The sequence below is a fragment of the Mustela nigripes genome, chromosome 6 (genome assembly GCF_022355385.1).
Source record: "Mustela nigripes isolate SB6536 chromosome 6, MUSNIG.SB6536, whole genome shotgun sequence".
In the NCBI taxonomy this organism is placed as follows: Eukaryota; Metazoa; Chordata; class Mammalia; order Carnivora; family Mustelidae; genus Mustela; species Mustela nigripes.
This window is the reverse complement of record NC_081562.1, coordinates 37397953-37412391: the sequence shown is the minus strand read 5'-3', so window position 1 is coordinate 37412391 and position 14439 is coordinate 37397953. Positions and strand designations below refer to the sequence as shown.

Below are 14439 nucleotides of genomic sequence, written 5' to 3'. Positions count from 1 at the left end.
TCAGCAGAAAAACGTGTATAGATATCTGTCCTTTAAGTGGCAGAATGTTCAATGGTTTTAAACCGCTTTGAAACACTGACACTAGGATAAATTTCTGTTTTGCAAGTTACGAAGACACTGTTTACTCATCAATAAAGAAGAATAACAATAATAACACTTGTCTCATAGGGGCTTGGAGTTTATCAGAGAGTCAGCATCAAATAAACTCTAGCTACTGTTATTCGTAGAAAAATCAAAAGGACCATACGTTTTACAATATTCTTCCCATGTAAGTTTTGCCCAACATTATTCAGCTAAATTGAATTTACAGAGCCGCTTAAAAAAGAAAGTTTGTCAGGGGGGGAAATAAAGCTGATTAAAAAAGAAAGAAATGCAAAGATGGGAAATGAAATGAAAAGCAGATAGACCCTCAGAAGTGACCGCAATGAGTGGCCGTGAAGAGTCAAACACATGCACACTTACGGAGCTGCCCAAGTCGGGCTTTTTCTTTTTTACCAAACAGACGTCCTATTGAAGACTTGATTCCCTTCTTCTTGGGGGCTTTGTGAAGAGAGTCTTGGCTGCTATTGGCACTGCCAAGCCCAAGGCTTTCTGGCTCAAGGGAGGCAGACAAACTACTGCAAAACACAAAAGAGAGCAACCTGCTCGTCCCACAAGGTACACAAGACTTGCTCCTTTAGAAAGGGACAAACAGAAGAACGCTTACTTTCTCCCTTTCCTCCCACATTTGCTCTTAAGCATACTGAAGTTTGGGGGGTTTTTCAGCCTTATGGCTACCCAATTTTTTTCCAGAAAAGATTATTTTTGTTCTAAATGGTTTCCCTCTTATTTTTGATATAATCTTGAATGAACCAATGAATACCGGTTGACTTATTCATTGCATGTTAAATGATCTTCCATTCTTGAGCATGTGACCCTTTCCCTAGTTTCTTCTCAGAGTTTATTATTTTTTAGTCATAAACATAATGACCCATGATAAGACTTTTAAATTTAACTAACAGTGAAATTTAAAGGGCTAGTCCAGCCACAACTTTCCTGAGTTTTTGTCTAGCCATCTTTCCCTCTCCCAGTTTTAGAATCTAATTCTTTTCATTTTAAATCATCGAGGTAGGATTTAGAAGCAAATAATCAATCATATGCTCTAGTGATCACTTTATGTTTTTCCTTACAGTTCTCAGGTATTCTTTTAGGTACATGATAAACTGAAATGAATTCTAAGCAGTTGCTCCAGGTTCCATTCCTGGGCACTGTCACTGATGCTGTATTAATAGGAGAGGTTCAACATATATTGCTATCTATTCTAACCACTGTTAATGTGACAACGCCATGATGAATTACCTTACTTACTCATCCTAATTAATGAGTTCACATTCTCTAAACTCCGAACCAATAGCTTTCACATGTTAAAATGTAATTTCACACTTTTCTTGGAGGGTGAAAGCATATATTTTGAAACTGGAGTAACTATTTTTTTTTCCACCTTAGAAATTAAAAATAAATAAAACAGAAGGAAAAAAGATGCCTGTGAGCACAGAAAGCTCTGTTTTCACCCCAAATATATTTCTTGTAAAACACATATGATTTAGAAGACAGATTCTTATGTAGGTTTTAATACTAAGTCACTATGTTCAGTTATATCAATTATGTGTCTAGAGATGCTGAAATTTATAAGACTGTAAAAGGCCATATATTTAAGATGTGAATTGCATACTTAGATTTATTTATGCCATTAATTACTATGGAGACCTGCTTGCAATTTTGTAGGCAGACAGAAAGGACCATAGGATGAGTTACTACGAAAAATGGGTATTTTTCCCTTATCCTCTCTTCTAATACTTTGGCATGGATACTTTTTTTCCTAAGAACTTTCTGCCTGAGTAGCTGTTCTAGCCCGCAGCACCAGCTCCTGGAGGGCGGTGTACACACTTGTCTGCTAAAAGTAAATTAAGTGCAGTTATGACTTCAGACCGTAATTACTCTTACACCTAAGCCAAATTTATAACCCTTTCCTAGAATCCCTTAATTTTTTTTGTTATTCCTCTTAGTAAGTCCTTCCATTAGCTTGACTTTATTTTAATAGGAAATATATACTAAAAATAGAAGAGTCTGTCTCATTCACATTGGCTGGTAATAAGACCACAAATATACAGTTAATTTTAAAACTAAAAATTTGATCTCAGAATGCAATTTCTTTTTTTTTTCCACAAGTGATGTTGGAGACAGGGAGCAGAGCAATACCCAATGAAGAGTTAAATCTCAAATCAAATTTCTCACATAAATGTTTAAGCAGTCAATTTGACAACACTGAAATAAAGAGGAATGTTTTCAGAAGGAGAGCATGCCAAGTTCTGGGTGCTGGGAGAATCATACCTTCGGGCATCATTGTGGTAGGAGGAAGGAAGGGTGTGAGTCATCCTGATGGCTCTAGGGGTAGGGGGAGGAGAAGTTTCACATTTAATTGTTGCCTTATCCTCCCGACCATCTTCTTCCACCACTGCAATCTAGAAGCGGAAACAATACATTGAGATGAACTCTTTCTAGATTTCAACTGAAATTGATGGAAATGGAAAAAATCATTAAGCAAGGCTAATTGATTCTAATACAAAAACAAAACAAAAAAAACTTGGGGCATATAGGTCTTACACATATAAATTCACATTATTGAAGAGTGTGAGTGTCATAACTGTTTAAAGGTGAAGATGTTCCAGTTCAAAAACAAATGGACACATTCCACAACATTATATTTCAGAGTAAATAAACATCATAGATCAATACCCAGGGACTATAAAAAAGCTATCCTGGAATCCATTTCAATATATCAGGAATGTAAATGCTTTATAAAAAGTTACTGAACACATATTTGAGCTAATTCACTAAAAAAAAAAAAAAAGCATGCATCGTCAGTTATCATAACATATCTTTTCATAGATTTTTGAAGTGAGAAGAGAAGGTGGTAAAAATACAACTTTACTAGATAAATTGTATTATTATTTCATTTTACTACTTCTCATGAGAATATGGACAAAGGCATATAAAAACCATAAGATGGGGTGGAAGGGATTTCTTTAAATAATTTAGTTCAGAATCCAGAACAATTCAGGATACCAAGCCAAATGTTGTCAGAGATAGACACGTAAAAGTGCATTACAGTAAGACTTCTCAACAACTGAGTTGATTGTAAAGGATTATTTTACAATAATCCTGCATATTTTTCATGGCATTGCTGTGCATTGAAATTCATAAAATATATACACATAGAAAGATGATGGAAAGCATAGTTAGAAGATACAGTTCTGGAAGTTATGATGACAAAATGTTAACAATATGGCTACAGCAAAAATGTTAAAGCTGTTTATTATCTTATGTCAACATAATGTCTTACTTTGTTTCTATGTTAAGCTATTATGCATAAATGTATTTATGTATGATACACAATAAAGACCTCATGCATTGGAGAAACTTAATGAAATTATTTGACTGGGCTTTTGTCATCTAAGCTTAGACTACTTTTTTTTTTTTTTTAAAGATTTTATTTTTTCATTTGACAGAGATCACAAGTAGGCAGAGAGGCAGGCAGAGAGAAAGAGGAGGAAGCAGGCTCCCTGCTGAGCCGAGAGACTGATGTGGGGCTTGATCCTATGACCCTGAGATCATGACCTGAGCTGAAGGCAGAAGCTTTAACCCACTGAGCCACCAGGTGCCCCCAAGCTTAGACTACTTTTAACAGTTTATGTAGGTATCTTTATAGGATTTCCTCTCTTCATTTCAACAAGTACACTGCCACCAGAAGAATCTTTTCCAAGAACTACTTTCAGGATGATGTTAATACTCTGGAAAACTCTTTCTAAACTCACTTCTCATCTAAATTCAGAAAGTACATTTCTAAACTCTTCCTAATATGTGTTTATGTCTTCACAGTCCCATGGTCTAGCTGTAAAACTGTTTTCTGTGATTATTTCTGCTAAGCCTAACCTTTCTGCTTCCAGAATTTCCCTCTGAAACACCTCCTAAAATGACTTACTCTGTCCACATTGCCAGTCAAACTATGCCAACTTTCCAAATACCAGCTTTTAAAAACACCATACACAAACTATTTGCCTGAATAATGCTTAGAGCTTACACTATATAAATAAAATAGAGGAGAAATGATTTAGAATCAGAGACGGATTTGAATTCTGGTTTCTCTTATTTGTTGAGTGACACAGGCTAATTACTTACCTTCTCTAAGATTCAATTTCCTCATCAATAAAATGGATATGATAATAATTATCTTAGCAGGTTCTTTTGAAGTACAAACAGAATCACACCTATAACTCCTTATCCTTATATATAACAATTTTTAGTTTGTGGTCTTTTGATGACCAAGACCACCTACCTTTCTCACCAACCATTTATTCACCCCTTGAATTCCCTGAGCCTGCATCTCTGTACAGGACCTTCCTTTGTGACTTTTTTTTTTCTTATATCCACTGAACTTCTTTTACAACCATCGTCTACTCCGATTTCTTTCTGTATTTCCAGTGTGACCCTTTTAAGTGGTAGAGGAAGTCAAAGACAAAGAACTTTATGCATGATAAATCTGACAGTTGAGAACCAACTGACAGTATCAAGGAGAAGATACTATATGAATATAGATAATAACTCAAGAAAAAAAAATTCCATCAATCTAAGCCACACAAATATAATATAAATTTCTTTAAATTAAAAAAGACAAAAGAAAAAAATTGTTGGTTTCTGAAGTGTTTGGACATAGTCTATCACATCTTGATGATGCTGAAAAATAAATTTATACACTGGATAATAGGTTGAATCTTTGAAATCTTTCCCATCTAATATCCCATGTGTCCAAGCTCTGTTGTTCTCAATTATCTAACAAGATGTCATTTTGAGAATCAGAACTGGAGTCAATTTTGTTTCTCATTTCCAATATTTATTCTCTTTATGTCACACCAAATAGGAAGGCAACAGATTAATGATTATTTTTTGTAAGTTTTGTATTCTTGATGCTCTGGCATCTGGTATCATGCTGACCCAGGGCAGAATGTTCCTCCCAGGGCTAGCTAATTCCTAGAGATAGCAAACTACGCCCCTGGAGTACGCCTTTCATGTGCACATCAATCAATCTAGCCCTGTATGCCAAATCATACTCTCTATCTGGTTCTTACACTTCAGGAGGCAATATTCCTCTGCCTTAATCATCCCAGGATGGGAATCCGTAACTAGAGATGGCCCAATACCTAGAGCCCACTGACACGATTAAAACTACCCAATCCTAAGCCTGCTTACCTTGTCTTGCCATTCCAACAGAAACCACAGTAAAGCTCCTACTCATCCTTTCTCCTAGCTCTTTCTGCTTCAGGAAAACCTACTCGGGTACTTCCCTTTGCCTTTGCATTCCATGGCATGCCCCCCTCCTCTTGGGAAGTAGGAGTAACAAACTATCTTTTCATTGGCTGTGGTCTCCTGATCTGTTGGTCTGAATAATAGTAAAATCTACAATTAAAACTAAGCACATTGTTCTAGCACTGACAATAAACAATCTAATTCTAGTGTATTTAGACCACATAATCTAATCATTACCCTATACAGCATAAACAATTTTATTTTGAGGCATTTGCTCTTATAATCATATTTACACAATTGGATCACACTTAAACTCAGTATTTCTTTTTATGTTTATAAAATGGTTCAACTAATGGGAATATAATTTTAAAGCTTTCATAGAAAAGCAACATTCAGCTAGCAATCATATAAAAGATATTTACAGTACCTTTCTCCGATGTTTCCTTAGATCACTTGGCTGTGATTGGCAGTAATAAAAGCAACATAAAACAGAACTAATTAGTGAGTACTATTTGATCAGGTTACATGTTTAAATAGTATTCTATAACTTGACTGTCTTGTTTTTTCATTCCATTGTTTTCTAAATAAATGTCTTAAACCATTACAGAAAGACTTCTCCTGAGAGGGACTTCAGAGAGGAAACTTCGTAGATGGAATGGGTGGACAGCATGTCCACAGGATGGGGTCAAACATACGTGTATGAGATCTGAGACATGGAACCCTAGGGAATGGGAAGTACATATGGAGTGATCTAGCCAGAAATAAATATGGTACTATACCCTCCCAAGAAAACATAAATGGGAATGAAGAAGATCATAGATAAGTGAAGAATCAGTGCACATATATGGAGCTTATAAATATTCCTTTTTGCCCTATCTATGCAGAGCTTTGGTCCTCCCTCGGGCTGGGATGCTATTCCTGAGGTATCTCAAACTTCCTGGCATCCCAACAAATCTCTCATTCCCAAATGCCAAAAGCTCTGACCTCAGTGTAACATGTTTCTATGACTGCTGTTTTCTTGTTGATGTGCTTTTAAAGAACTTTTTGAAAAGTGAATTCTTTCTAATTTCCAATGAACCTATATTCCCTTAATATCTTCATTAATTTTTCTTGTGTGAGTAAAACAATTTTATTCCATTTTAGTTACATTTACATTTATATATTTTTCTTTCAATATTCTAACTAGATATTGGTAGAATGTTCTTTATGCTTATAGACTTGTGGTGAGGTAAAAGTAAATAAAAGCACATTTTATAATGAGGACAAATAATGTTTATAAAACATATAAACATATACAATACAAATGAATATAATAATCTTTTCCATCTCTGTTTTTCTGTCCCTAAAATTTTTCATTTTCCTCTGACTATTCAAACATGGATTATATCCAACAAGATTATTTCTCCTCCCCCAATATTTTCTACAGGTAAAAGAAAATCTACTTGTCTTTCACTGTAACGGTGATGAATTTAATGACAAAGTGCTATTAGGAGATAAGGACTTCCCAGGTTTCATTTCTTTTTTCTGAGTCAGATACGGAAAATTTTAATTACATTTTTACCCTCAAGAAAAGCTTGAAAGATTTTTAAGTATGGTAATTATAGTGTAATAATGTTCATTTACCATTGATTTATTTATGACTAACTGCTCAAGAAAATGCATGAAAACTGGCATCTTTTTCATATAGACACAAACATTATGTCTAAATGTGTTTATACACATTTTATTAGTATAAAATAATAACACTATCAAAGATTATGATGCTAATGTTTATGGAACTACTTAAAAGAGCAAAACACTATATTGCAAAAATATAAAAAAGAATAGCAGAACAGAAATAACGGAAGCTTCCTTGCCTTGAATACTGATTAAATTATGCTCTGTGGGCATAGCACTCTTACTATAGCTTTGATAATAAACAGTCATCAATATATGTAGCAAATATAAACAGAAACTAAGCCAGAGACAATATCCTGTTTAGTTAATAAAATCAGATTGATGGTTCCTAGATTTCGAAAATAAGCAGATCACAGCGTAGCTGCATATACTGGGTATATCTCAGTACATTGACTAAAAGTTTGTGCTGTGTCGAGGTGGGGTCAGTTCTGATTAGCTGTCCTTTGCCCCGATTGGATATTTTTTATAATGTCTATTTTAAAATTACTTTTTTAAGATTTTATTTAATTATTTATTTGAGAGTGAGAGCACGAGCATGAGCCAGGGCCAGGGGGCAGGTGGTGATAGGGAACAGCAGAGGGAGAAGCAGACTCCCTGCTGAAGAGAGAGCCTGGCGAGGGTCTAGATCCCAGGACAAGACCTGAGCTCAAGATCTGAGCCAAAGGCAGCCACTTACCTAAGCCACCCAGGTGCTCCTACTTAAAAAATATCTTTTAATATCAAGTCTGGAAATGAGCACAGACTAGAGGACTCAGTAGCTTAAGAAAGTAAAAATTTCCTTTTTTTTTTTTTTTAATTTTGCCATTTTTCTTTTATGTTGACCTTTATCGTATGGAAGTCCATAATCATAAAGAGTATGAACGTGAAAAACGCTGTCATACCATAACAATAGTTTTTTTGTTTCAATTCTTAACTGTAACATTAAAGAAAAAGATATTTAACTTACATACATAACAAATTTGTAAAAATAAAATATAAAAAACTTGTAAGGTACTTTCTCCTCAGAGGTGACAGCAATTTCTATATATAGAGAGATATGACTTCTTTATAATAAATATGTGCATATATGTGCATTAATATAAATCAATTCCAATGGAAATAATTTTTACAATTTATTAACTACAGTACATATCACTGCAACATATTTATGTAAAGATATCATTTAGAAAATGAATTAAAATGTTTTTCAGATATTTCATATACTTACATACACACACAGATATAGACATTGTGACACCATGTATAGTAGCTTCACAGCCTTCTGACTGTATTTAGAAACACTGTATACACCTCATATTCTTCCATAGCATCATTAATTTCTCCTCCATTTGTTATATTTGTGCTAGTTTTATACTGTATAAAACTTATTTCACCTATTTGTTTTAAATTAATTTCTATCTCCAAACTCATCTTTAATTAGAATTTTATTGTTTTAGCAGCCAAGTTTTACTATTCATTACAAAAACAGAATTTTACCTCCAAAAATGTTTTGGAATATTTAAATCTTCATTATTGTCATTTAAACATATTCCCAGGTTATCACACACACACACACACACACACACGTAGGGACAGAAGAGCATAAGCTTTTGTGTCGGGATATCTGAAGAAAAATCCAGCTCCACTTACTGTGGTGAGCATAAGCAATTTACTCGTGCTCTCAAACCCCAGTTACCTCTGCTCTCTCTTGAGGTGATACCCTCAGTCTTGCAGACATTATCATGAGAACTAAGTGACTAACCATCATAGCATTCAGTAGTCATTCCTGTCATTCCTTCCATACTCTTCTCTGTATTACTTTTAGCAAAGGGCACTTTGATTTTCCTCTCAATTATGTTCAGTGTACCTCTTAATTTAGGTTTCCAACTATTAATCCCAAATATTAAAAAAAAAAATGAAATAAAGAAAGAGTAAAAAAGGGTAAAAATGTTGACATGAAATTCTAAAAAATATTGGGAAATTGTCCCTATTTTTTTCCGATGGCTCTTCTTATTAAAATTATATTACCTATATTCTAAAATGTTAACATTCTATGTTGTTCTATTGAAGCAATTACAATAATGAGGGTGTTTTTTTGTGATTTATTGCCTTAAAAATAAAATACCCAGTCCCAATTTACTTGATCAAGATCCCATGAAAATTTACTAATGGTTTAAGTCATTCAGATAGCTGCTGGGATATTTAGACTACTGTTTTTCTATTTACTTATTATGTGACCTTAGAAAATTACACCTTTGTAGGCTACATTTGTTTGTCTCATAATGGGATAAATAGTTGCAACTACCACATAGGGATGTTGTGAAAAAAAAAAAAAAAAAAGAAAAGAAAAGAAAAACAACAAAAAACACAGAGGTCCTTAGAATAAACACCCAGTAAGTATCAGCTCATGCACCATTCATCTTAATGGGGGCAGGTGTTCTCGTGCATATCATCATACCAGTGTCATGACTCCCATCCGATCCATTTCCCGGGCAGGACTCCGAGGGGTGAGCTTTGGCGTTGAGTGTCCACTCGGGGGAGATGAACTGGCCAGCGAAGAAGCTGTAACCGAGGCAGTGATGGAGGTTCCTGGGTGGACTCTTGCTAAATTCAGGCCTTCCAGGCTCACACTAGCCACTCGGTTCTCAATTTCTTCAGCACGTAACTCCGTAGATTCTTTTTCTTCCTGAATTAGCCTGGAAGATACAGTTTAATTTGGATCCATGATATGGTGCTAAGATGGTAGGTGGAATTCATGTAAATAAATGAATAAATAAATAAAGAGCTCTGTGAATATTTTATACCAAATCTAACGTTTTCTTTTCTCTAAGGCAAAGATATAACTTTCAATAAATTCTAGAGGCTTTCTGGCTGAAATTCAGAAAATCCTTCTTTTCAAGTGATATATAACTCCTCCCCTCTTTCAGTCTAACCCTCTTTCTATACTACCACCTGCTAAAACTTTTTTTTTCCAGCTGCTAAACCTTTTAAAACCTTGCTTGCCTAGATAATTTCTGCTACTAATCCTTTTTTTTTTTCCTGCCACTCATCCTAATCTTACATTTGGACTGAGGTGCCAATAAATGAGACTTTTAGGAACTCAGATCCTAACAAAGATACTGAACTTGACCTCCCACCTGATGAAAAAGTATAACTGATGGAATCTTCAACGAATGGTCATTCAGAATTATCATTTGGTCAAATAAAACCCCCAGACATTTTTTTAAGAATACTTACTTAGCCAAGTCAACTTCAAAAAAGCACCAGGCAATGTAATAATATGGAGATGATCTAACCACTGGTAGATAGATAAGTACATACAGAATAAAAGAAATTGTTTCAACTGTTGCTATAAATGTTTTTGAGAAGACAAAGCACTATTACCCGTTTTTTCTTTAAGGAGAAGCTTCAAGAATATGTACAAATTAGCTATTAGAGACATGCAAAGAACAAAGAGCTTTATTTAGCTGGGTTACATAAATATCCTATTTAAGTTGAATCTATACATATTTTGTATATTGTTACAATGAAACTGTGTAGCAGCAGTTGATTTTAAAACGGTGATCAACAACCTCTCCCCAGATATTTTCTTATTAACTACAAATGGCTTATTGGGATCTGATACATAGTCCTTAAATCCAAGATTATGATAACTGCAAAGGTTTTTTTGGCATATTTACTTTGGAAACCAGTTTTTTTTTTTTTTTCCCAAAACTAAACATACTCTTACCATATCATTCGGTAATTGTGTTCCTTGGTATTTACCTAAAGGAGTTGAAAACTTAAGTCTACACAAAAACCTGCATACAGATGTTTATAGCAACTTTATACATAATTGACAAACCTTAAAAGCAACCAAGATCTCTTTTAGTTGGTAAAGGGATAATCTGTGGTATATCCGGACAATGGAATAGTACTCAGGGCTAAAAAGAAATGAACTACCAAGCATTGAAAAGAGATGGAAGATCATTAAGTGCATATAACTAAGCAAAAGAAGCCAATCTAAACAGGCTACGTATTGTGTGATTCCAACCATATGACACTCTAGGAAAAGGCAAAACTACAGGGACAGGAAAAGAGCAATGGTTGTCAGAGGTCAACAGGGGGAAAGGATTGAATAGGCAGAGCAGGGAGGATTTTTATGGCAGTGAAAAATGCTCTGTATGATCCCATAATGATGGATACTTGTCAGACATTTTCCAAACCCAGAATGCACAACATCAAAAGTAAATTATAATGTAAACAATGGAATTTGGGTGATTAGTATGTTTCAGTATAGGTGCATCAACTTTAATATGCTGCTGTGGTGAAGGGTGTTAATGATGGGGGAGGCCACGCATGTGGGAGGCCAGGGGATATTCAGGAACTCTCTATACTTTGCGTGAACCTTCAATTTTGCGTGAACTTAAAACTGCTTCCAAAATTTAAGTAAACAAAGACTGAGACACATTTACTTAGTTATAATTTTTCAGTTCCACAAAGAATATGAATTCTGTGGTGCCTGGGTGGTTCAGTCAGTTAAGCGTCTGCCTTCAGCTCAGGGCATGATCCCAGGGTCCTGGGATCCAGCCCCATGACCGGCTTCCTGCTCAGTGGGGAGTCTGCTTGTCCCTCTCCTTCTGCCCTTCCTCCCCTTACTCCTGCTCTCTTCTTGTGTGCTCTCTCTCTCTTTCTCAAATAAATGAAGAAAATATTTTTTAAAAAGAATAAGAATTCTCTTACTTTGAACTTTATTTTCATGGGTACACTTTAAGTTCACCCAAAGATCAGAACCCCAAAGAAAGGCTTAGTCAAGTAATAGAACACAACATTATTAACGCTTTAAACACATTCCAATGGAAAAAAATGTCTCCTCTTAGAAAAACAACAACAACAAAAAGAAATTTTGTACTTTAAAATGCTTAGTGGGAAATGACTCCTTCAGAAAAATTGTTTTTTTCTACAAATAAACTGTAGTTATGAACACTAGACATTGTATTAATTGTAAAGGAAAGTCAAACCTAGAGAAATAAACCGAGTAATAGGTAGACTGAAGTTTAATTGAACAGGAAATCAAATGCTACCGATATGTTCAATTTATTTAGAAAAATGATAATCCACTGATCTTTAGAATCCTAATGCAGAGAAAGAAGAAAGGAAGAAAGAAAGAAAGAAAGAAAGAAAGAAAGAAAGAAAGAAAGAAAGAGAGAGAGAAAGGGAGGGAGGAAGGGAAAAGATTCCTTTTGAAACATCCTAATGCGTTGGGGAGAGAGTCCCACATAAATCATTAAGAAGGATGGAATAATACATAAGACCACAAAAGTAAGGCTCTCAAAATAGTAGCTAACTACAGATGCACAGATTAAATAACAAATGAGGCAGTGGCAAATGAAGTAATTTAATCCCTTCCTTTAAGGGAGAATTAGTAAACTAAGGGAACCAGAAAAGAGGAATTTTTTTTTTTAATGGTTAACAATAGTTTGTGGAAGAAGAAACATCTTAACCAGAAATAAATTCTAGCGTTAGCAGTTTTTACGAAGATGCTGCCACTGTTTTTATGAAGATGCTTATTTCTTTTTTATAACAAGTTTTTAAATTTTAATTTCAGTATAGTTAACATAGTGTTGTATCAGTTTCAGGTGTACAATAGAGTGATTCAACACTTCCATACACACTCAGTGCTCATCAGGGTACAGGAACTCCTTAATCCCCGTCACCTGTTTCACCCATTCTCCCACCCTCTCCCCTCTGGTGACCGTCAGTTTGTTCTCCACAGTTAAGAGTCTGTTTCTTGGTTTGCCTCCCTTTTTCCCCTTTGCTTGTTTGTTTTGTTTCTTAAATTCCACATATTGGTGAAATCGTATGGTATTTGGCTTTCTGTGAATTACTTCACTTAGCATTATACTCTCTAGCTCCATCCATGTTGTTGCAAATGGCAAGATTTCAGTTCGTTCTGTTTTGTTTTGTTTTTTGAGAGAGAAAGAGAGCGCACACAGATGCACACCCATGAGTGAGGGGAGGTGAGGGGCAGAGGGAGAGGGGGATTTTTTTGGTTATGTTGTACACCTGCAACATGTGAATTTTTTTGGTAAAATTTTTTAATTTAAATTCGATTTAATTAACATACACTGTATTATTAGTTTCAGACGTATAATTTAGTGATTCAGTAGTTGCATATAACACCCAGTGCTCATTAGGTCAAGTGCCCTCCTTAATGCCCGTCACCCAGTTATTCCATTCCCCCACGCACCTCTCCTCCAGCAAGAGAATCTTAAGCAGGCTCCATGTAGAGACTGAGGCAGGGCTCAATCTCATGACCCTGAGATCATGACTGAGCCAAAAATCAAGAGTCAGATATTTAGCCAACTTAGTCACTCAAGTGCCCCAAGATTTCATTCTATTTTAGGGCTGAATAGTTCTCCATTGTATGTATAACCACTTCTTTACTGTTTATCTATCAATGGACTCTTAGTCTGATTCTATAGTCTGGTTACTGTAAATAACCTTATGCAATAAACATAGGGTTGCACGTATCCCTTTGAATGAGTGTTTTGGTATTTTTGGAGGAAATACCTAGTAGTGTGATTACTGGCTCTTAGGGTAGTTGTGGTCTTTTTTTTTTTGAAGATTTTATTTGTGTGCGTTTGAGAGAGAGAGAGAGAGAGCACGCACACACAAGCAGAGGCAGCAGCAGGCAGAGGAAGAAGCAGGCTCCATGATGAGCAAGGAGCCCCAAGTGGGACTCGATCCCAGGACGCTGGGATCATGACCAGAGCCGAAGGCAGCCACTTAACTGGTTGACTGAGCTACACAGACATCTCAGATAGCTCTCTTTTTAACTTTTTGAGGAATCTCTACACTGTTTTCTGGAGTGGTTGTAACAGTTTGCATCATCCATCAACAATTTAAGAGGATTCTCCTTTCTCCACATCTCCACCAGCAACACTTGCTGTTTCTTATGTTTTTGGTTTTAGCTATTCTGACAGGTATGAGGTAATATCTCATTGTACTTTTTATTTGCATTTCCCTGATGACAATTAGTGATGTTGAACATCTTTTCATGTGTCTGCTGACTATCTGTGTCATTTTGGAAAAAAATTTCTTTTCATTTCTACCCATTTTTAATTGTATTATTTATTTTTGGGGTGTTGAGTTATACTATTTTTTAAATATATTTTGGATATAACCCTTTATCGGATATGTCATTTATAAATATCTTCTCCCATTCTGTAGGTTGCCTTTTAGCTTTGTTCATTGTCTCCTTCACTGTGCAAAAGCTTTTTATTTTGATGTAGTCCCAATAGTTCATTTTTGGCTTTGCTTCCCTTGCCTCAGGAGACATATCTAGAAAATGTTGCTATGGCTGATGTCAGAAATTACTGCCTATGCTTTCCTTTAGCATTTTTAGGGTTTCAGATCTCATATTTAGATCTTTAATCCATTTTGAATTTATTTTTTAAA

The 14439-nt window shown here is 35.2% G+C and overlaps 1 protein-coding gene across 11 annotated transcripts in view; it reads right to left on the bottom strand.

Annotated features, from left to right (window-relative positions):
- Window positions 1-14439, bottom strand: part of PPFIA2 (PTPRF interacting protein alpha 2) — a 493640-nt gene that overhangs the window by 71699 nt on the left and 407502 nt on the right. For all 11 annotated transcript variants that reach the window (XM_059402392.1, XM_059402391.1, XM_059402394.1 and 8 more), the window contains 4 exons: window positions 9458-9695; window positions 5771-5800; window positions 2371-2501; window positions 463-617 (listed from right to left, as the gene is read on the bottom strand). In XM_059402392.1, coding sequence (XP_059258375.1) covers window positions 463-617; window positions 2371-2501; window positions 5771-5800; window positions 9458-9695 — 554 coding nt within the window. The remainder of the gene's footprint in view (window positions 1-462; window positions 618-2370; window positions 2502-5770; window positions 5801-9457; window positions 9696-14439) is intronic.